Below are 24,382 nucleotides of genomic sequence, written 5' to 3'. Positions count from 1 at the left end.
AGCGACTTGCATACATTCAGTACTATGGACAATCCCCACAGGAGCAATTTGGGATGAAGTGTCTTGCCCAGGGACACAACGACATGCTGACTGCAGTGGGACTCGAACTTGCTACCCCCTGATTCGAAGCCGGCCCGCCAAAATGGCAAATACGTCTTACCTTTGCTCTTTTCTGATAAAAAGTTTAGAAACTTCCCCTCGATTCTATTGGCTCTGACGGTTCAAAAGAGATGTCAATCACCAAAATCGACCGATGGGTTCCAGAGATATGGCAAATACACCCAAATGACCCCAGAAGTGGGTTTTTTCTTCTAAACCTCTCTAAAAAGGTGAAATGTAACTTGTTTTGCATCAATCTTGATACAGGGTACTTATTATATGTTATAGTTTAGATTCCTAAAGCTTTTTGTCTACTATCCCATAATTCAAGGGTGGTTTTCACTATAAGTAATGGGGGGGTTTTTTGGACGGAAACTATAATTTACATGTTTTTACTATGTTCAATCTGAATTTACTTTAAAATAAAAACATATATATTGATTCTGACTCTTCTACATCCAACTCACAGGTTTTTCATTGCTTTGAGAAAAAAGATTATTAATTTACTCCTTTTTAGAAGGGAAAATATAGTCATTTGTTCTGGGAATGTCATTTTCGAGCCTGAGACCTGAAAAACAGGCTTGGGGCTCAACTGGTTAAATGCTGAGTTCAAATGGAGGTTCGCCTTGGTGTGTTGTCAGCAAGTCGCTTGTTGTGGAATGCAATTCATTTACGTTGCTATCATCAGATCAACGTGAATGTGTCATGCTATACATTCACATCTAAATGTAGATGCCAGTTTTAAAACAATAGGAATTCAATAGACAAACCAGCTGATATTTTTGAAATCTTATTAGCCTTATGTTTCATTCTTTGCTTCTTATCAATCAATCAATCAATCAATGTTTATTTATATAGCCCAATATCACAAATGTTACATTTGTCTCAGTGGACAAATCAGAGTTGGAAGCATTTATCAAGAGAGAAAGAAGACTATAGAAATCATCGCAATCTGTTGTTCCTGTTTATTTGCAATCAATAAATCAAAGTGTATTTTTCAAACAGGTTAGTACGGTTTAAAGTGCCTCATGCATGACTAGCAAGCAAAAAACAAATGGAAAGACAATAACAATTCAACAGTTTAATAGAACATATTTATACCCTTTAAACATTATAAATACTAAAACAGCGTATATTATAAAGAACATAATAAATAGCAATAACATAGAATACAATTATAGAACTTAAATACAATAAAATAGGATGACAGTTTTAATTACGATTTAAATGAATAAAGAAAACATGTAAAGGCCAGGCTTCAATGCTTCCAGCAGCTCTGAGCATTAAAACTAAAAGCTGACTGGCCAACATTTTTAAGTCTTGCACTTTGAAATAAGTGACATACTGTACTGGTGCCAGAAGACCTGAGGGGCCGCACAGGACCAAACACTGTAAGCATGTGAGACTTACAGGCCGCTTTAACAACCAGAGCTTTGAAAACCAGTTAAAGATTTCAAAAATCGACATGGAAACTGACAGGAAACCAATCTATGGACTTCAAAACAGGAGTGGGTCTGTTTTTGGTAGACCAGATAGAGAGCAGTTCAAGAATCCAGCCAGCTCAATATAAAAGAGTGCATTTATCCGTCTGTGTCAATCACTGAGTGAAATGGTTGCACTTTAGCAACATTTTCAGGTGATATAACGCAGATTTCCTAAGATGCATGAGCCTAAATCTTAAGATCCAAGTCAAAGACCACACTGAAGCTTTTTGCTTGTTAGCTTTGTTCAAGGGAATTTGGTGTTGCATCTAGTTTTTCTCTACACACTATTGAACCTATGACTTTAATTGGTGGGTTTATCCAGGTTGGGCTGTAAAACTCTTGTGACATGCATTTAAAAAAGGGAATAAATTAGTCTATATAACCATGGAAAGAGATGCATTAAAAGTGCACTGAACAGTCAACATGTAGAAAAACATTATTGAAATAAAAGGCTAGTGAGATGAAGTTGGACTTTAAATTGCTCATTTGTTTGCCAATGCTTCCAACTCTGGTTTGACATGTTTAAACTATAACACAAACAGAGACAACCAGACTTATTCCAGTGTATGCTAAACACACTCCTTTTAACTAACGTTTTTCCTTTGAATAAAGTCTCATGTGTGTCTGGGCTTGCACTGTATATTTGCTGGCAGACAGAACCATTGAATACTGTCATTAGTTTAGAGTCTTCCATCAGTAAAAGTGAGTAAATGTAAGGAGGAGGGAGGCTGGACTCCGCCCCTTTTGTGTTCGCGCCATGTGACTGGCCAAAGTTGTAATCATAACACACACTCTGCTCAATGCAAACAAGAAGCACTCGTGTGTTGACACCAGTCTATGGTTGACACTCAGTGGAGTTGTATAGCAGTTTTACAGAAAGTTTGGAGAAACAGAAAACATGCGCTGCATAATGAACTACCGACTACCCTGCTCTCCGGTAACTTCACCGACATATTCAGGGAGGCTCGTGCCTTACCGAGCGAGGAGCGCCAGGTAACTGACTTTATAAAAGTGTTGTACTATCGCTTTAGTTTACTGTCATCTCCTAGTAACAGTCTTTTTGTACTTCTTATGGTCTCTGCGTTTGCTTATGTTTATCCTTAAATATTTGAGTATGTTATTTAGATGTCTGAGCAATATAATAGTTATTCAATCTGAAAACGTTGTGGCAAACTCCTCCTGTACCAATGTAACTGACATGGTTGTAATCTAATCTGCTCTCGCTTTATGCCCCGCATATTTGGAGTGTTTTGCTATCATCTGTTCGGTATGCAGGTCTACCCCAGAGTGAGTTATATATACATTTATAATATTATTCAATTAAATAGATGAACATTGTTCCCAAAACATCACAAGGAGCTCCAAAATAGACTCCAGCGTGCATGATGAGGCGCACGTAGGCTCCCCCCCCCCCCCGGGCTGCCCACGAGTCTATTTTGGAGCTCCTTGTGATGTTTTGGGAACAATGTTCACCTATTTAATAGAATAATATTATACATGTATATATAACTCTCTCGGGTTAGTAAATGGTTTTGACGAATTTCCCAGTTGGGTGTTTTTGTCATCTCGTACGTTAAAATAAATGTCACAAAAAGTGAATATTTACTTTATTTATTTATTTCCTGTCACCTTCCATGACGTTTGTGGATAAAGGATGTTTCGGACACGGAGACATGTTTTCTCCATATTCATAGTACCCAGTTATACCGTCTGTGAGTATAGGATGGCTTGATTTAAGGAAACACGTTTTCTGCATTTTGACTAGTTATAGTGAAAATGCGGTTATTTCTCTTTGGTATACCATGGGTTTATCACAAATAAACTCAGTTTTCACTTGATGTTCCCTGTGGTGTCCCAGCCTCGGTCAGAGCTCCGTCTAGCGGACTGATCGCGTCAGTCTCCGAGTTTCCTCCCATCGAAACAGTTTACCACAGCCTTATCTGTAGAGAAGGATAAACATAGTTTGTGTTTTCTGTCTCCCCGGGAGGTTAAAGGTGAAACTGTGCATCGCTTTTGTTGTACGCTGATCTTTGGCTTGGCAGTAAGTTGAAAATCTTTAGTTTTTTTCTGAAGTAGTGCGTTTTGTCTTTGTTGCTCTCGCTATAGGGGGAGGGGCTGGATAATGTTGCGCTGCTCTGAAGTGTGTTTTAGGAAACGTGATAAGGGATCGGGATGCAGCGGCGTAGAGGCGTAACATTTTGCTAAAAGTTTAAACACGATAAAATGTGTGTGTTGACTGGAGAACAATGAGATTTAAGTGATAAACGGGTCGCTGGCTGGAGACAGCAGCCGCACCCGAAACACACGCCCTGCAGGAGACGAGACGCACTGCCTGTCTGGGATCTGCTTTCACTGCGGAGGAGTCCTCCACAGATACAAGCTGATACCACCGCTTACCGCTGAAATGTCAATAGTCAATATTTCAACAATCTCCAGCGGCATTGTTATCAGGCTCCGTTTCTAAACGGAAGTATTTTTGTTAAAGGTGTGGATTTAATTTGTTCCAATGTGCAATTACACTGATTCATACATGACACACTCTTGACTGCATGAGTTGAACACCTGTTTTTATTGATGAAAGATGACATGGAAAGTACCAAAATGTTAATGGAAATGTACACCTTGTCCAATGAGTGTGTTGCCAATTGACTCACAACTACACATTGGTCATATAACAGGTGGGATTCTTTGTTGTCGACAACAATATCCATATTCTCATGTATGTATAGTGTATGTATAGTGTCAGGGTGAAGGCTAAATGCAGACATTTCAGTACGGAAAGAGTTGGCGGGAGGTCCCACGTTGGGAAGCAGTATTTAAATGTAATTATTTTTTACTTTTAGCCAATTTTAAGAACTTCGTTCAGACCACACATGTCTCTAAATGTGTGTTATTCTTATTTAAAGTGCACGAAAAATAGTATGACTTTTTTTTTTATCTCTTAGTTTAATCTCAAATCTGTTCCTCATTCTCTGGAAAAATATGATGGTTGATTCATTCATCAGGAAATGTGATTTGTTTCCTTCTGAAGTCCCAGTGAAATCCTCTGAGGTCATCTTTGGCCCTCAATGGAACAGATAATGTCTGTCGGTGGATGTGAAAAATACCTGATGCCTATCTAAAGTTTGTGGTAGACATGAGATTGGTATCTTGTAATAACTGTCGCTCTTTCTCTCTACAGTGCATCCGGTGCCAGCGTTGTTGCCATCGATAACAAGATTGAACAAGCAATGGTGAGTTTTACACAGCTGTAAAAGTTACAACACATGTGCTTAAGTGACGCACTGTGTCTGACAGCTTGAACAGTGACCTGTTTCACTTGATTGGTTTCTGTGCCAATCTCTAGATGACTCGTTAAACGATACGCATAAAACTCATCTGTGGCACATTTATTGTTATAGCATGTATTAGGTTCCTAAAGCTTCTGTAATTACTGTTCTGAACAACCAGCTTTCTATAGTCTATAAAAATACAACACATTACTTAGAATTCGCCACCAGTTTGATTGACAGGTGATTCCCCCCCCTCCCCCACGTAACAAAGAGATTTTAGCACTACAGATGTTGCCAAAAAGAGATCACACTTTTCCACTTTAATTTATGATATGTCATTGTTAGAGGATGAACTCTGCATGATTGTGTGCTGAATGTAGTTCCCCTTTTATCCTCCCTCTCCCTTTCAGGACTTGGTGAAGAGCCACCTGATGTATGCTGTTCGCGAGGAGGTGGAGGTGTTGAAGGAGCAGATCAAGGAGCTGTACGAGAGGAACTCGATGTTGGAGCGGGAGAACGCCGTGCTGAAGTCGCTGGCCAACACGGATCAGCTGGGCCAGCTCTCCAGTCAGCTCAACACGGCCGCCGGCAGCACGTCGCCGCCCCTGCAGCAGCAACACCTGCTCGTCACAAACAACAACAACAACAGCAACCCCTTAGCGCACCACGATGCAAGTCAGAGCATCCCTCAGCAGCCCAACATCACCTCGGCGTGATCCAATCTCCTATAGTTAACACAGCTCCCATGGACAGGAGTGGAAGATCCTGTTAGAAATGACAACAACTGCTGCCGTCCCCTTAGCTTCATTAAGGCAAAAGTCTCGCCTCTGTGTTCAATATGCTCCATTTGAGTAAAAATCGACAACAGCAACATCTTTTATTTGCCACCAAGAGCCATGCTTCAATGTGTGCACCTTGCCGTCACTGGGCTTCCCGTTATTAAGACATTAACCACCCCTTAAAGTCTTATTCTATCCCTGCAAAGCTGTAGAAGAAGAAGAAGCAGGGGAGGCGGTGCACACCATAAAACTGCATACTGTTCTTGTGCAAGAGGATGGGGTCAAACGGCACAGAGAGAGATTTGTTGGGGCAACAAGTGATAGAAGAGGGCGGTGCAGCGCAGTGATGAGGCTCCAGCAGGGACTGTCCTTCCAGTATCCCCAACCAAACATCACTCATGGGCTGGAAGAGGCCACAGAGCCGACGGAGAAGCGGGGGAGACGATTCGTCCTCCCTGAGCGGGGGGGGAAGCCGACGGGTGCTTCGGCTTCAGTGGGTCGAGTCGAGAGCCTTGGCTTCTTATATGCTGCAACAAAAGCTTGTGTTGCTTTCTCAGAGCCACCATACTTTGACATGAATCATTATACTTTTTCCATAGTTTAGTTTTAGTATTTGCATTTATTTATTTCAGGGCTGCTATTTTCATAATGTAAATGAACAATGTCTTGGAGATACTTATTAACAAACAAAAAAACCTTTCTTTTTGGTATTTTAGAATCTGTCAGGTATTGAATTGGGTAGTCTTTTGCAACATGTACATCTCAATAAGTAGGCAATAATTTCCATCATAGAACATTTCTCATGAAATAGTGCTAACACTAAAGCCGAGCTTACATTAGGTGAAATCCAGGTTTGAATGTATATTTTGTAAAGTATAAAGTATTAAGAGCAAGGAGGGTTTGTACAGGAGAACACCTGTTGTTAAGATGTGATGGGATGTTTCGATAAAGAAAACTATTAATTTACTTTTTTTTCTAGACTTTGTCAAAACTAAAAATAATTTGAGGGTTTGGTTGGGTATAAAAAGCTGTGAAAAAATGGTTCGACCTACTTTATAACCAAAGACGCAAAGCTGTGCAAGTCTTTTTTTTTTTTTTTTTTATATATATATAAATGCACACTTTTTTTTTTCCTACACTCTCCTTCCCTCCATTGTTTTGCTGCCGTTCTGCATGTTCTGCATGATCTATAATCAAACCACTTTCTTACCTCGTGTTTTATCCAGCACTCTTATTTTATGTCAAGCGGTCAGTCTGTGAATGATTGTGGAAGGATTTATGAAAGAGAAAGGGAACAATGGGTGGAGTAAGTCAGAAAAGGAGCCATGTTTTGTTCATGGTAATGCTGTTATGCAGACGCAGAGAAAAGGTTGTTACATTGCAGATTTTAATGTATTTAATGAATGCAGCATTTAGATCTCGATTGTAGTGTGCACTTTGCTTACAAAGATTAAAAAAAATAGCAACAATATCCGCAAAAAAATGAAACAATGGAAACTATTGGACATTTCACACTTTAAAGCTGGAACGCAGTTGATTGTGTGTGAGCACATTATGGGATGTCCTGTACGTGTCACGTCTTTTGTGCCTCCTGTGCCGTCGCCTTCTGTCGTCAGGCGAGTCGGTTTCTTTCTCTGGCTCAGAACCAAACCAAAATGCTTGGTAAATATACAATCAGTCATCTTTCTATGGGACGTGCTCTTTGATTTCCTTTAGTTTCTTTTGCAAACTGGCTTATTTCTTTTCTCTTTATATATTTTTTCCTTTCATTTGAAGGAGATGCAGTGTACATGCCAAGTGTACTGTATGAAAGTGATCACTGAGCCTTGGAGAAAATATCTTAACAATGCCCTTGTAATGTGCTGTTCAAACAAATTTAGTTTTCAGTCAAAAATAAATTACTGTTTTATTAAGAGAATGTCTTCACGCTTCTTTTATTCCCCTACCAGGTAACACCTTCAAACACATGCAAAGAATACGATTACAGACATAGGCTTACAAAATATTTAACATTTTCCTTTTATTCAAAGATAATTATCTTTCGCTTTCACAAACATTTCATTTTTTTTACATGTTAAACCATCAAGTAAAATAAATAAATTTGCTGGAGAAAGTAACATCAAAAATATACAGTGCAATACTTATCATTATATACAATTACATAGCAAATTAAATTCAAATTTCTACAATTAAAACGTTCAATTGAGTGTATACAGTAATCCTTTGTGCAAAGACTTTTTTTAGACATTGGTATGATGAAAAACGAAATGGTTAAATACAAAAAAATCCTAATAAGTATTGTACTGGTGGTTTAATCAAAATCTATGAACAACAAATTGAGCAGAAAGCTTTAATTTAGCTCAAATGTGAAACAACAATCTGAAGAAATGTCTAAATATCAAGTTTTATTTACCTTTAGTAATGATTTAATCAGTTATTAGGTATACAAAACATCTATAAATCTATCGCTTGGAAGATACATAAAACCTGTAGAAACAAAGCTGAAAACTGGTACAGAGGAACGTGTGAAATCTGAAAGGATTTATCCTTAGTCACTCATCACCTATCTGTCATGTCAGACATAAATGATCACTTCATACTTGGAAGAAAGGTTGTAATTTTCAAAGCAATGCCGGTATGTGAAAAGATATCCTACATCACCCCCAAGCTGGCAGCCACTGCAGCCGTTGTTAAATCTAAAGCATGTCAACTCAAAAATACTCGTTAAATTGTCAGTGTATACTTTAAACATCAATCAAAGAAGCTTACTTAGTGACTCCTTTATGGTGCCATATAGTTGATTAGTCAGAGCTTGTGTTGAAGGTTACATTTGTTCCAGGTACTTACTCAGTGTTGTGTTTAAGCAGAGACTGTCACGTCAAGTCAAACTCGACGTCATACTCGCTTTTCAACAAAGTGTGCAATAATAAATCACTTACGTATGTGGGCCTGGTATTCAGTTTCATCACAGTTGCATGCTAATAATCGGTCTTACATTCCTCCCCCATGGCTCACGGTCTGGTCTGAAGTGGGGAAGACGATGGTGCTTCAGTTAGTGTGCAGACTTTCGCTTCAGGGAGGATAATTAAATGATCTCTCAACTAAATCAGTGACCAGGAGAAAATGCAACAATACTGCTAATCTTATTATTTCCCACACTTTGTTCCTTTAAATCAGTGCTTCTCAAACTTTTTTCAGTCATGTAACCCCTTTGAAACATTTTCTCAGCCAAGTACCCCCTGACCGACCCCGAAAATGTTTGATCGAAAAAGCCTATACAAATAATTCCAATATAGTGATGTTCCCTCAGTGTGTGATTTATTAACTCCTTTACAACAAACTAAGGATATTTTCATTTTTTGCATGAAAAAAGAAAAAAAATGTAAACTGATTTTTCAAAGGAGTTTTTCAACTGAAGTAATATCTGTTTAACAAACCAATGAACAAAATGATATATTATGCAAAACTATAAAATACAATACACCAATTTGACATGTTTATATGAGGTTCTAGGAATATTTTATATAAAATTGTGTTTTCTATTTAACTTATTGTACTAAGATTATATTTGGTATTTTTAAATCTCACGCAGTACCCCAACGTACCCCTAGGGGTCCGCGTACCCCCATTTGAGAATCACTGCTTTAAATGACAGTGGCATGTGGACTCAAAACTAATTGAATCTTTTTAACTGGTAGGAGCGTTCTATTTCTAAACAGAAAGCAGGTGGTTTAAGAGCAAGAAATATCAGGGGTTTTCCAGAATAATCTAGTCACAAACCTGTCCCCTTCTTAGTAGCAAAGGTTGACCTCTGACCCTTTTAAATAGGCTTGGTTTCTCTCCAAAGCTCCTATCTTCATAACCTGCATCATTTGTATACTCCTCAATTACACATTGTGCATTACTTACCATTTACCTACCACATAAAATGCTGTAATGCTGTAAAATACAAAAAGGGAATATCCTTTTGACATACATTTAATTTGTGTATGCTTGTTTTATCGTGTTAAAAATCTTGTTAGAACCTTGTTTAATTCAGTTGAACATAACTCTACCGGCCTAAGAGTGACATAAGGAAAGATGAGGATTGTGTTGTACAACATGAACATTAGATCATTCAATTACATAAAGAAACTCAAAGACAGATTTATGCTAAACCCTCTGAATGTAGTTTTGTATGTCGCCATTTAAGAGCATGAAAAAAATGAAAAAGGCAACATTTGGACCTAACCGGCACATTATTGCAAAACTAAGATAACTGGATGAACCAGGCTGTCACAGTGTGATCTCCTCACATACTCATCATGTGTGTTCATGCTGCAGCGGTTAGCAGCTCTGAGTCATAGCTGCTCACAAACACTCGTGGTAAAGCGAGGTGTATTTCTGTGTAACTGTGAGCAAATACAGGTGAAAGCTCGGGACTTTCTCATCAAGTTGTTCTGACATGTCCTGAATGTCACATATGGACCTTAAGCAGAATGTAGTGTGTCAATAAGCAAAAAGTAACATTTTGAGGTACTTGTTTCTTGTGTACTTTGAATGTTTTCAGATTTATATATTTGCTCCACTAGATTTATTTTACCCATACATTTACAATTGAACTTTTCCATATTTACATTTTCCGTAAAATATCTAAAAACATTTTTCATTAATGGGAAAAGCAAGATATTTTAATTTAAAAAGAACACTTAATACTGCTGAAAAGTTAATGTGCTTTATACTGAATTGCATGTCCTAACATCCACCTGAAAATCAAAATGCTGTTTACATGTTTATGCAAGACCAATCATTCAATAATTACATAGAGAAACAAACACTCTGAAAGGGCCCATTCTGCACAGTCGTACATATTTACACGACAATACTGCAGGACATGTGTAAAAAAGTCTTGGCATTGCATATTACTAGTCTAAAGTATACTTTCTGAATACCGCCTACACATATATTTGGAGCTTGGAATGATATATAAAACATGTAAATAAAGAAATGAAAAGCTGCTATAAGGATTTAAGTAATAGTCTTTAGAAATGTATCCCTATTTAAACTTGTTTCTGTTGCGTTTGCAAAGTGTGAAGCTGCACTCACACGGGTTTTAACAGATTTCCAAAGAGGTCATGTATTTTTAGAGGGCAATATGTTCACAAGTGAATATTGTGCATTTCTCTTGTCTCAGCCTCACTTAACATTGCTACAGAATCCCGATTGTCATTTTGTCACTTAACACAGAGGAAGAAGTCGTGATTTATGCTTTGCGGGAATGTGTTTGTTGTCTATGCAAGATCAATTACTCACAATTGAGTCAACTACATCCACACCCAGCAGTTATTGGTGATGAGAGTGACGGTTACAGTGAATCACTCTCTTCAAGTGATTACACTTTCATTAAAGGGATTCATTTAAATGTGAGCACATGGTAATAACAATGAACAGACTTTGGTGCCATCATGTGGGTATCATATGAAACTAATGTGGAAGAAATAGCAAGTCATAGCTTATATTCAGAGGTGGAAGACACTCAGATCTTGTAACTAGTAATTAAGTACCAGAGTGTATACTCTGTTAAAGTGCACCTATCATGCTATTTCTAGGCAATAGCATAGGTCTCAGATATATAAAAACATATAAAAAACATGTCTATGAAGTGTTTTACTCAAAATACCAAACAGATCACCCATTCTAGCCATGCTTTATATCCAGGGGTGCACATAACTTTTTTGCCCTGGTTCTCAAAGGAGCACCTGGAGATGTTGCTTGGTGCTCATCCTTAAAATGAAATAAACCGTAACTTTTGAGGGGGTCTGAACTTTATTTGCCAGACACACGGCACTGAACACACATGCAGATGTGAACACAGAACACACATGCAGAGGTGAACACAGAACACACATGCAGAGGTGAACACAAGACAACATTAGCACGACCAGTAATCCTACAAGCTGTCATCACTACCCTCCTGACTGTCAGACATGGTAGCTGATGATGTAGGCCTACTACTTTCTCTCTGGTTCAGTCTGCAATTAGCTGCTTGCATCCACAAGTCAACAGCTGGTTTTGGGTCGAAAGTCTCTGTTGTCATCTTAGACAAGTGGATGTAATCAAATAAGTATGTGAACATAACCAATAACCAATTTTATTTGTGTTGTTCATTCATATCTTATTTTACCTTAACATTTATTTATTTATGCTTTTTTTTTTCTCTCTCCAGTTTTAAAGGATATTTTTGGTTACTGTCCTATAGTATACATTGGAATGATTTCAAACCTGTTTATCCCAATAATTATAAAGGAGTGCCTTGGAAATATGTGTTTACATAAATTGTGACCAAACCGTTTGAACTTAGACTAAAGTGAACTATCTAAACACTCAGAGTACTTTACCTCACTGAGCTGTAGTTAACTTATCAGCCTCTCAGTCTGACTGGAGAGGACTCTCCCTCCACATTATTGTAGAAACATCTTCTTCTTATATCCGTTAGAGCCGCTAGCACGGCACCAGATTCTAATAACAACAGCGCTGGTACCGGTGCACCCTCCCTCTCTCCCTCGCATTTTGGCTGTGAGCGCCAGATAAGCCAACATCCCCCATTTTCATCACTTACAGCGCCCATCGTACAGGGCAAATGAAACGTGTAACCGCGGTGAAAAGGGTGTTACATTTACTTAATTATGAATATTGTTACATCAAGGCCGAAAATTAGGATGAGCCCCAACGGTCAAAATGTTTTTTTCCCTCCCAGAGCTGCCAGCGCAGCACCTCCCCAGGTCTGGCGCCCTAGGCGAACATCTAGCCAGTGCTACGGGCCGGCCCTGAGTTCATATCATGGTTCATATGCAACTCGCAAATATCTTTCTCTCTCTCTCTCTTCTCTCTCTCTCATCTATCCTATATTTTCTCTTTTCTCTTTTCCCTTCTCTCTCTCTCCCTCTCTCCCTCTCTCAATGTTGGTACGCAAATGCGCTTTGTTTCAAATGACCCGGTGCTCTTTTTTTGGCGGAGGTGCGCATGCGCACCAGTTATGTGCAGCCCTGTTTATATCCCTCTATTTCACTTCCTGTTTCAAAAGTGCTGACTTTGGGCTAACGTTTTTAAAAAGCCCATGGATGTATAATAAAAAGGGCTCAGTAGAATGAATGGAGACAGAAAATACATCTAGATTTGGCATTTAATGCATTTTACAACTTTAAGGACCTAATGATTATAATAAGGGCTATAAAATAGTTCATACTGGGTAGTTTATTTAGTTTAAAAAAAAGTATCCGCTGATTTACAGACGTTTCTTTCCCAATGTTAGTCAAAGGGAAAAAGTATTTCTGGGCCCAGTGACGTCACGGACTGATACGGAAATTGTCCTGCGCCGGACTCTGAGGAAAATATAGCCCTTATTAAAAACATTCGGTCCTCAAGTTGTAAAATGTGCGAATAACGTTATTCTGAGTTATTTTCCTCGGCATTATGAACGCGGATCTAATCCACGGGACCGCGCCGCCCGGCACGTTCATGTGACGTGTTTAGTACTACATGAGTTTTACCTTTACCCATGGATGCACAATAAGAACGGATTATATGATTATATGAATACTTTCATGACGTTTCGCTCTCTCAAAAGTTGGGGCATTTTGTCTTCATGTGCCAATGAGCAACTCTCATAGGAATAAACGAGGCCCCGCCTCCCACGCTGTATCCAGTTCTTATTATACATCCATGGGCTGAGCTTATGCGGGACCCGGCAGCTACTGTCTAAACTAAATACTGCCGTGATGAAATGCCATATCATGGATTATCAAGGATTATTTCTGAAACAGTATGGAGCTCAAAGGCTTTCTCTCTTGCCGGTTATACCACAAGGTGAGTTCCTTTTTATATCCAGCTTCTTCACACACATATCTCTCCAGTACAGGTTAGCTCTGAGTGTTAGCGATGCTAATGTAAACACCGACCATATTACGTCCAAAACAGTCGGGCATTGTTTCTGATAGCAACTTTCTGATAGTGCCGTGGGTCCACATTTCCAATATTACGTCATATCGGACGCAAATCTGGATCAGCTCCGTTGTACCCCCGTTTTTAGAGATTTGGGTACGGAGGAGAAGAGAGAGGGTTTTATTTTCTGACGCTGCGTGAGTTCCCTGACACACCGGGGACACATATTATAAAAGACATACAAAAGTGCATTTTGCATGATAGGTCCCCTTTAAGTAAAATACCTGCATTCAAAATGTTAATCAAGTAATTACTTTGTATACTGCAGGGTAGCTGTACAATTTGACTTGGGGTGTAACTTAAGTTTCATTTAAGTGTTGTTTAAATTTCACATCATTTATCCAAATCTGCAAAGTAACTAAAGGTAATAAATACAGGTAGTGGAGTAAAAGTACACGATATGCCTCTGAATTGTAGTGAGTTAAAAGTACAAAGTAGCATAACATTGAAATACTTAAGTAAAGTATAAGTCCCTCAAAATGTTATTAAAGTAAAGTAAATCTTTTAAAAACTTTTTTCAAGATTCAAGGCTTTTATTGTACACAGGGGTGGATCTAGACAAATATTCATGGGGTGGCAGGAGATTTTGAGGGGTGGCATCCCCTGGCAGAAGTATATGCTGATTTAAATCGCAATCATATCAATCAATTAGGGGTGTAACGGTACACGTACCCATACTGAAATTATTCGGTACGGGCCCTTCGGTTTGATACACGTGTACACGATACACCAAACGAATATAGCGTTAAACGTAAAAAATTGAGAACATGAACAACTTTCTGGAAGTAATCTCAGGTATATATCATAGAGCGACCAAGTCATTTCATTGGACGAGAGGCATACTATGAGAGCTGGTCACAGGGATGCGTCAAATGTAGTCAGTAATTTGAGGAACTGTCGAAATGGCGAACGCAGATAAAGTTGAGCTGAAAATCCTCCAGCATCATTGAAGTCTCCGGTTTGGGAACATTTTGGTTTCACAGTTACGTACAAGGATGACGGACCGGACAGGTGGACCGAACCAAAGCTGTTTGTCGGCATTGTTTAACTAACATTGGTTACGCGGCTGGCAATACATCAAACTCGCACACTCATATGAAAAGGCATCACCCGAACGTGAATATCACCGGTACCAAAAGAAAAAAGACTGAAGTGCAAACCCAACTCCCACTAGCATTCAAGCCTCCACCACTCGCAAAAAGTTCAGACCGAGCCAAAGCTAATAAAAACGCCAAATATCCTTATGTTGCCATGTTAGCAAAGCGCTACCTGGCTGTATCTGCTACCTCTGTCCCTAGCGAGGGTGTTCTCCACAGCAGGAGACATTATTAGTGCCAGCAGATCTGCCCTTTCGGCAAGCAATGTGGACAAGTTCATTTCTCTTTAAAAAAACATGAAAATACAATGACAAGCAAGTCCTAATGTCAAACTGGCTGCTTACTAGTACAGTACAGTTCAAATACAAATTATTTAAGTTCATCGAAATGCTGCACCTTAATGTTTATTTTATTATATTTTGTATTTATTTGAGTGAATATTCACAGTTTAATAATAATTCAAAACCCAAAACTAATAGTTTATGTTTTGTGAGTACTAGTACAGTAAAGTTCAAATACAGATTATTTCAGTTCATCGAAATGCTGCACCTTAATGTTTATTTTATTATATTTTGTATTTATTTGAATACATTATTCACAGTTTAATAATAATTAACAAATATATATATATATTTAATGTTTTGCGATAATTTTTTCTGCTGTACCGAAAACGTACCGAACCGTGACCTAAAAACCGAGGCACGTACCGAACCGAAATGTTTGTGAACCGTTACACCCCTACAATCAATATTAACTTGGAAAGCCACAATATTAATATTTTAACTCAATGACATAGGTGATATTATTGTGGCACATCAGTAAAGCCTTACATATGCATATATAAGGTGGCAGACGTAATTTAATGAATTTTAACTGAATGAGTTGGTTTCACTCTTAGACCAGCAGGGGTACCAAATCTATGAAGACTGCTGCAATAAGTATATTAATTAACTGTCTCATCGATGTTTGTCTGAATGAATATGATACTATTAACAATCATATTATTCCTATCAGCTGTCAATCACTGTTAATAAATAATAATAATAATAATAATAGATTTAATTTGTTAGCGCTTTTACAGGTGCTCAAAGACGCTTTACAGATATAGTGAAGAACTGTTATGATTCACATATTCATTTATTATTGAATAAACTATATTTTTTGGAGGAGTTAATGATGAATGTTCATCAAGATGCTTGCTCACCCTCCTTCAAATTTGAAAAACAAGTAATTATATCATTATTGATATACAGTTACATCCTTGACTTTGCATCAGAAAGAACAAATATTAAAGAAGTGACTAACTGCATCAGTTAGGGTTAAAAAACGTGTATTCAGCTAAAACATATACATCGCTGCAGTAAGTTATTGTCCAGTGGAAAGTTCTTACCTACTGGCCTAGTTAAATCAAAGTGGTTACTTTTTTTTGTCTGGGCAGTGTAGTTTTACACACCGTCTTATTTTACTTTCTCAGGACTTATAACAGTTTTTTAGGGGCAGACCTCCACAAATAAAAAAATATATACACGCATACAAGGTCATCATCTTAACAGTTTTTTATGCTCATCGAGTCATCCGTGAGCAGAGCATCAAGTTGGCATGCCTATTACAGCTGAATGCGGCGATTACCATGTTGTTCAGCAAAACGCCTCACAAACTTATTAAGATCTAAAGCTTTAGTGCGTTTTGATTCAATGCTGAGTACAGCCAAACTTCACAGACTCTTCTCTGTCATTGTAGACCGCAACTACCTCATTCCTTCCGTCTACTTGAGTCCGAAAGGCTTCTCGTTTTGCGCCGTCCCCCCGTTCAAGTGAATTCGCCACCAATCATATTTCCACTCTCGCGCCAGGGCCGGGGTTACAAGACTCGGGTCTTGTGCTGCATTCACTTGCACTCGGACATTAGAGATTTTCTCTCAAATGTCCGATGAGCCACAACTTTTCTTTCAAAACAAAGATGCCAACTGGGGTGGCAGCTGGGGTGGCAAGGCTATTGTTTAGGGTGGCAGTTGCCACCCCATGCCACCCCGGTAGATCCGCCCCTGATTGTACATACAGTTTAGATATGTCGATGAAAATCTTAGGTCCCAGGCTCCTCCAACAGTGCAACACAATAAAACAAGATAAAATAGTGCAAGTAAATACAATAAAATAGAATAGAAGTAGTGCCATAAGAATATTCAAGTGATACATAATTTGTAAGTTGCAAACAGGTGAATGTTATGGATGTACTTTAGTTACACCACTGTTCGACATTGAGAAATTAACTTCCATGGAGCAGTCACTGGATGTTGCTGGAAGATCAGACGCTGTTTTACGACATTTTGCTTGTGCCAAAAAAGCAAGACGTGTGAGTTCAAACCATTATACATCCATGGTTCAAACAGGGGGCAGCAGTCACAAATGCAATGGTACTAAAAAACAGCAGGTGGCGGTAGTAACCAAGGTGTATTCCGTTCAGATGTCTTGGGTCTATAAATGAAGGCGTTTTCTCTTACCAGTCACTTAAGCATTTGATATACTACAAGTCCTGCAAACGCCAGCATATTTAATAAACAACAAAGGGGAAAATCATTAACATGGTTTAAAAAGAGGGTCGAGTAGAGGACAACATCTCCGCCCACTTGCTGACAGCAGATCACGCGGCCTCACTGTTGTGGTTCTTAGCTCGGACAGGCGGGGCAGAGATGGCGGAAGACTGGAAGTCCGGTTAACAACTCCTACCTCCGAGGTAGAGCTTCTTAGTATAACATACCATATTGGAGTTATCGGGAAAGCTGGCAGCTTTCTACGGTACTCTATTCCGTCCGGAGGACATGGAGATATCGGCGGAGGAAGAGGCGGAGGAGCGCAGGTGAGTGACAGCCTGGGGTGGTGACCCGGCTAGCTGTGCTACGAGAGACCATTGATTAAAAGTAAACCAACAAACTGTAATATTTAGAACCATCTTGATGGTTTAGTAACTAACATAATGTGACAGCATTTGAAGCGGCAGCTTACTTTAACTGAAGCACTGTACCAATGTTGGATAGCCAACTCCCAACGGTAGCATGCTAGCTAGCTATGATACTGGTGGATTAACTGTAATGACGATCGAGTGCTAGCGGCAAAGCTAGGCTAGGTTTGACTACTTTAAGCAAACGGCACTAAATAGCTGCGAGGCGTGTCAACTTGCCTTGAATCAAAGACTAACTGAAGAATCAAAAAGTGAAAGTTTGGTTGCATTTTGTTCGCTAACATCCAGGGCATTTTAACAGCGCTAAATGAAAGCTAACACCTACTGTAGCTGCTAACCGTAGCTGTCAGATGATGTTGACGCCACGCGAGACGTCGCGGCTTGTGTTGTGCCAGATATTAACTTAATTGATATGTATGATTTTGGCAAATGTATCAAGCTATGTGCTTGTTTTACAGTGAAATAATATATAAATCATGTTAGATGACTATACGATTACTGGAAGAATTAGTTTAAGAGGAAATGCTGGAGATGTTCACTACAAAGTGGTGCCGAAAGAGACTCTTAAGTGTAAATGATGCAAATACAGTTTAGTTTCTAAAATCCGTATATTTAGTATGGTATCATTTGTATTTGACAACCAAATGCAAACATGAAATGTTACAGACAGACAGACAGACCACTATTGTTGGGTAAACCATAGGCTGTACGGATAAACCCATTATGCTCTCTACGAGGAGAATGTTCTCAAACATTCAGCAGCCTCTCTGTTCCCAAGTTACATGATTTGATTTGACTTGTTGGCTAGGTAGCTGAACTCGTGATGCTGCTGCCTAGCCCTGCTCGGTTTTTATAAAATGAATAAGAAACAGTTGGCGTAAGTGAGTGTAGTTTAGAGTAAATCAGTTAGATTACACGACTGCATTGTCCAAGTCAATTTGGCATTTTCTCTGTCATGGATTTATTACAGATCTTAATTTTAAATGATCAATTTTGATACAATGATATAGGTATGGGGGGCTTGTTAATTTTAAAATGAATTCAGACAGACAACACCTGCTCAAGTATAGCATTATATGACCTGTTAAGTTATCCTGTCCACAAATAATTCCCCCTCATGTGTTGGTGTTTACTGACAACAGATTATTTAGTCCCATTGCTGCAGATATGCGGGTAGATGTCAAAACACATTCAGTTGACTGCTAACATAAGGGGAAACGGGCTTTATTGCTCCTAAGGGATTTTACCTGATAATTGTGTTTTGTAAACAACACTTTTTAGAACAAAATATTTCCATAGCCCTGTAGTAAAGTTACAGTTGACTCACTGAAGTTATGCATCGTGAGCAACAGACTTATAATTTTTTGTTATGGGAATCAATGGCAATTTCCTCCATATTAAACATTATTTGTGGTCTGAAGTATAGTGTATCAACACTGAGTTAGTGGGAACTCCCAAGCTTATTATGTACTTGTAGCTCTTGTAAACATTTTGAATCTAGATAGATAGGGAGTAGGTGTCTATGTATGTATCTGTTTTGTAAGGTTTAGATGTGATGATACTGCAAATACATTTATTCAGGGTCAGCATTCCTGGTTGTTTTTAAGATTATCTTTACTAAACTACATTTTTTTTAAATAAATGAGTAATGATTTAAACCACAACACTGCTTACACCAGCACTTTTTTTACATCCTTCCTCATTCCTAAACTTCCTCTCTCATTCTGTTTAACTCTGTCCTTGCTGCCCTGTTTTTTCCCCACAGGAAGGAGCAATGGAAGCTACTGTCCAGCCTGAAGACCACAGTGGAGGGTCTCGTGTCTACCAACAACCCCAACGTGTGGTCACGTTACGGCGGCCTACAACGACTCCACAAGGACATGAACAACATCCTGAGCCATGGACTGAAGAATGAGCAGGTCAGACTTCCTGACTGATGCCATGCCTTCTTTTGTATTTATTCTCATGTATTCTCTTTCTAGTGTTATTTTTTTTTCTAACATTTCGGCAAGTATTTTTCCATCATCAATTGACTTCCTGAAATATGGGGAAAAAACATTTATCAATGGGATGCACTCCCATTGCATAATGGCCTATTGTCTTGTATTCTCTGTAACTGGGTCATGCTGGTTTTGTGCTGCAGGTGTACTACAAGCAGAGAGACTACTGGCCGTTTGTGTGGTGTGTTCGCTACATCAGCCCCCACCTCGCCTCGCACGTTGAACAGGTATTGTCACAGCTAGCATAATGCAGGGTGGTATGTCAATATTTTCAACTTCAGCATTCAAATCTCTTGACTTTTGTCACTGGAGGTGAGATTATGTGTACATATGTCTAAACACTGCAATCTTTTTTTGAGAGCTGATCTGCCAGTCAGACAAAACAATGCTTCCTTTTTTGTTAAACTATATGCAAAGTTAAATACCTGATACATTTCACACTTTCAAATACCTGCGACAAAGTCACTTCCCTTCCTGGATTACCTGTTTGTGTTATTTAGAGTTTAGTGTTTGTGTTTTACCAGTACTCTCAACAAGGAAAGGGACGCATAGTCAAATAAACGTATTATCTTCCTTACGCCCTCAGTTACTTACCAGCAGACGCTCACCACGTATAAATCATCCTGTCACTATTGGTTTATGATATCTAAGCCTGTTTTAAGTTTTGTGCTGATATATTTTAGCTCACTCTTCATCGTAAACCACCACCCAATTGCCTTTTTTAGATGATTTTAAATGAAGTGTCATACAGACTGGGCTGCAAACAAACAGCAGTATGTTTAGAGTAAATACCGAAAAGATTTGGAACAAGATCCAATTATACTGATTGCTCTTTGATTACTAAACATTGTGGGAAAAGTAATGACAAATGAGGACATCAAATCTCCCCTTTCACAATATGCACCTGTTTCAATTGTCTGTCTTTCTCTTCCTCTGTGTCTGTCCACAGTTCGGTCACCTGGAGCCGGTGCTGAGCAGCGGGATGAGGAATGCTGGGGAGAGCTACAAGGCCGAGCGCTGGCTCCTTCACAGCTTACAGGTTCACATGCTGTCTTCTCAGCTCAGACCTCTGCTCCGGCATATGGGACATACGAGTAAATACTATAATGGTGAGTTATAAAGGTCACAAAGAGTCACATCAATGTAAAGTTTAATTTGGAAGGCATTGGTGGCAAGTGTAAACTAAAGTAAGAAACAGCTCAAATACATGTTTCTTTGTTTTTCTATCCTTCTAATAACTTAAAAATGATCTCTCTCGTTACCTAATCTGCTCACCTTTCTTTGTCGGCCTCTTTGTTTATCTCCGTTTGTCCCTTGCTGCCTTTAAGGTCATGCCTTTCTGCTGAGTGAGCCTCATGTGACCGCCATGTTCCAGTGTCTGGAAGCCGTGGAGCAGAATAACCCCAAACTGCTTGCCCAAGTAGACACCTTTGGGGTGGGTTTTGCAAAAATGACTGACTATCTAATCAATTATTGTTATTTTGTTAATAATTAATAAAAAACAAAGTGTTATATCACTGCATTTATACTAGAAAGGGGTATTGAATATAACAACAAAAATTAGGGCTGTGCGATTATGGCAAAAATCATAATCACGATTATTTGGTCAATAATTGATATCACGATTATTTTGACGATTATTCATTGACCATTTATTGAACTTTAAAACAAATAATATTTTACCAATAAACAAGATCAATAAATGTGTTGGAGCGCATTTCCAAAACCATACTAAACATATATTAATATGATAAATAAAAATAAATTAGACCAAAATAAATGAAATCCAATATGTTGCAGTGCACTGTCACAACCTACTGAAAACTCCTTAACATATAGCCAACATTTTGGTTCAACATATTCCACTCAGTTAAACGTTGAAGGCTGGCCAACCGTCATGGTCCAGAAGTAACAGGAAATACATGTTGAACTACAATTTAAGACCAAATAAAAATGTTTAGGCCACCATGGCAAATGCTGGTAGGGCTGCTCATGTCATCTCTTAAAGATTTTTTGCAAGAGATACCAGCCTGTTTACATGGTCTGGTTTCAGAGATGAGCGCAGGCAGGTGACAATATTGCCACCTGTACTGAAGACCCTCTCTGAAGAGGAACTTGTGGCAGTGCTGCCACATATGACACAGGAAAAAAAGAAAAGACTCTGAAGAACCCTTTCTTTGCCATTATATAAAAATAGTGTTGCTACAAAAGTATAAATTAGGCTTACTAATAAGACAACTCAGATCTGAAGCTACACAGTAATCTGCTGCAGCAACAGTGCAATAAAAAAGACAACATTAATAGAATCAAACCCATTTTTTGTTGCATTTTATTAGAGTATAAAAAGAAATGCCTTTAAAATAGGATGCAAGCAACACTAGTTTCTGAACTGATAGACTATAATCAATTTAAACAGAACAGATCTTAATGTTTGCATTCTTATACCATTTTGTACAATAATTATCATGAATAAATTCAAACAAACTAAAACTTACAGCAGATTAATAACAGTATCTAAATTGAGTTTTTATTATATCAAAAACCTGTTGAAATGCTGCTGTTATTTTTACTGTCCCACAAAAGCACGTCGCAGCCTCCAGGAAAGCTTCTTTCATAACTTCGCCGTCTTCGAAAGACTTCATGTGTTTCGCAAGAACGTGACTGACACGATAAGATGCTCTGGTAGCAGCCTTGCTCTTGTTGGTAGGGGTGGGCGGATCGATCCCAAAATATCGATACTTCCGATATTACGTTACGTTTCAAAATATCGATACTAGAGCCAATAGGATCGATACTGTTATACTTTTTTTCTCGTCTCCTCTACTCGTCAATTTCTTCAAAAAACGATGTGCAGACGAACACAAGTATATGCTCTTTTCTTCTCTCTCCACTGCTGTCCTCTTCTCCTCGAGGCTCCCTGCCTGAACGCCGATTATCAAGCTGACTGACAGCAGCCAGCAGGGCAGGACAGCAGCAGCCAGCGACTCGCGAGTGCAACACACACACGCGCATGATGGCTGAGAGAAAGAGCAGCGTTGTGTGGAGCAATTTCACAACTGGCCATTAAAACTTAGCGAACTGTGATGTGTGCAAGAAGACAGTTCGCTACTTTGGCCACTTTGTATTGTTATTTTTCATGTTTGCACTTTAAATTTGCAAAAGTAAAACGTGTATTTGTCTATAAAAACTGTCCTGTCTTTATTCATGAAAATGAATTCAGATTTAGTCTATTTATGATGATTTCAGTTCAAAAATCATGTCATGCAGCTCTCCCCTATATGAAAGTACATAAGACGCTTTTCATTAAAAAAAGTATCGGTATCGATATCGGTATCGGCGATACTGGCCCTGAAATACTTGGTATCGGATCGAATCCAGATTTTGTGGTATCGCCCACCCCTACTTGTTGGGCCTGGTGAAAATGGACTGCTGTGCATTTAGCTGTGCTCTCAGGCCCCTCCCCTTTTGGAGCGTAGGGCAGAATTAGGAGGGAATTCCGTCTCGTAGCGTTTGTGCACTGTTTTGAAATGCCGGTCCTAAATTACCCTTCTTCGATAAAGCCACGCTCGCATTGCAGATGAGACAGATGGACTTTGAATTGGAATAGATACAAAAATAAACATCCTCCCACTTGGAGTGAAAATTATATATTTTGGGCTTTTTTGCTTCTGCCATAATTGCGGTCTTGTGTGTGTGCGGACTGTCACTCCTGTTGACCATCCATGCTGTTGACACGGACAACGTCAGCGAACTAGTGCACTGCTCACCAGCCACGCCCGGACACATGGGGTGAGGCCGGCCAATCACAAAGCTTTGATGCGTTCAAGTGCATTATTCTGGGACGGGAACATTATGTTACAGGACATTAACGATAAAACAGAATATTGTTGTTCTATTTTTAGACACATCTCGCGATCGACTGGGAATCTCCCCGCGACCCTTCTTTTTAACTAGTTGCTGCTCTTGTTCTGACATCTTCGCTTGCGCTGAACACTCACAACACATGTCACTCCCACGTGGCCGAGTGGGCTTTTAGGGAGGGGCGAAAGCGCACCCAGCAAAATAATCGTATTTTGTCAATTATGCTGTTTTCCTAATCGTCGCAAGCCATAATCGTAATCGCGATTAAAATACGATTAATTGCACAGCCCTACAACAAATCCACTGTTTTGGTCTAGAAATATGTGATTTGTTTTCTTTAAATAAAAGATAAATGTAATGTGTGCATTTGGGAAAAGGCCTTCTATTCTTTACCTCTCCCCTTCTACCATCCAGCTGTCCCCTCTGAAGGGCTCAACCTGTCTGGGCCTATTGAAGAGCCAGAGCCTGTGTGTATTGCCTGGAGCTGGTACAGCTTGGAGAAACGCAGACTCGGCTTCCAGAGGAGAATCTCTAAATCGCAGACTCACCACCTCCAACTGCTCGTTCCGAGAAGCAGTCGCTACCAGCCACAACTCTGGGAGCACTACGGGAGTCGGACCCCAAAACAGCAATAGCACAAGTAAGGGAAGGGCTAATGGGGAAAAAAGTATAGGTTAAAATCCATGTTCATCCTTGTTAAAAATAAAATTAGTGTAGAAGATTGGAAACACTTGATATGTTGATCGTACATGTCTATTTATGAAAACGGAAATCAAATCTGGGTAAACATGGAGACCACTTTGGGTCATGGGGGTTGAAATCTGGAGCTCCGTTGTTAAATTATTTTAGATC

The 24,382-nt window shown here is 39.1% G+C and overlaps 2 protein-coding genes across 4 annotated transcripts in view; both read left to right on the top strand.

Annotated features, from left to right (window-relative positions):
- tsc22d2 (TSC22 domain family 2) overlaps nucleotides 1-7,552 on the top strand; it is a 40,920-nt gene extending 33,368 nt beyond the window's left edge. The window contains exons 2-3 of the mRNA XM_034236406.1: nucleotides 4,765-4,816; nucleotides 5,266-7,552. Coding sequence (XP_034092297.1) covers nucleotides 4,765-4,816; nucleotides 5,266-5,571 — 358 coding nt within the window. The 3' untranslated portion in view covers nucleotides 5,572-7,552. The remainder of the gene's footprint in view (nucleotides 1-4,764; nucleotides 4,817-5,265) is intronic.
- A 9,674-nt stretch (nucleotides 7,553-17,226) lies between these two features.
- Nucleotides 17,227-24,382, top strand: part of rubcn (rubicon autophagy regulator) — a 30,092-nt gene continuing 22,936 nt past the window's right edge. Inside the window, exons 1-6 of one of the 3 annotated variants that reach the window (XM_034236401.1) lie at nucleotides 17,227-17,567; nucleotides 19,435-19,588; nucleotides 19,813-19,896; nucleotides 20,619-20,778; nucleotides 20,998-21,104; nucleotides 23,945-24,170. In XM_034236401.1, the coding sequence (XP_034092292.1) occupies nucleotides 17,530-17,567; nucleotides 19,435-19,588; nucleotides 19,813-19,896; nucleotides 20,619-20,778; nucleotides 20,998-21,104; nucleotides 23,945-24,170 (769 nt within the window). In that variant the 5' untranslated portion in view covers nucleotides 17,227-17,529. The remainder of the gene's footprint in view (nucleotides 17,568-19,434; nucleotides 19,589-19,812; nucleotides 19,897-20,618; nucleotides 20,779-20,997; nucleotides 21,105-23,944; nucleotides 24,171-24,382) is intronic. The other 2 variants (XM_034236403.1, XM_034236402.1) reach the window with 2 other exon arrangements.

Source organism: Gymnodraco acuticeps, unplaced genomic scaffold (assembly GCF_902827175.1).
Source record: "Gymnodraco acuticeps unplaced genomic scaffold, fGymAcu1.1, whole genome shotgun sequence".
NCBI classification, from domain to species: domain Eukaryota; kingdom Metazoa; phylum Chordata; class Actinopteri; order Perciformes; family Bathydraconidae; genus Gymnodraco; species Gymnodraco acuticeps.
Note: the sequence above shows the minus strand (reverse complement) of the source record. Positions and strands in the feature narration are given on the sequence as shown.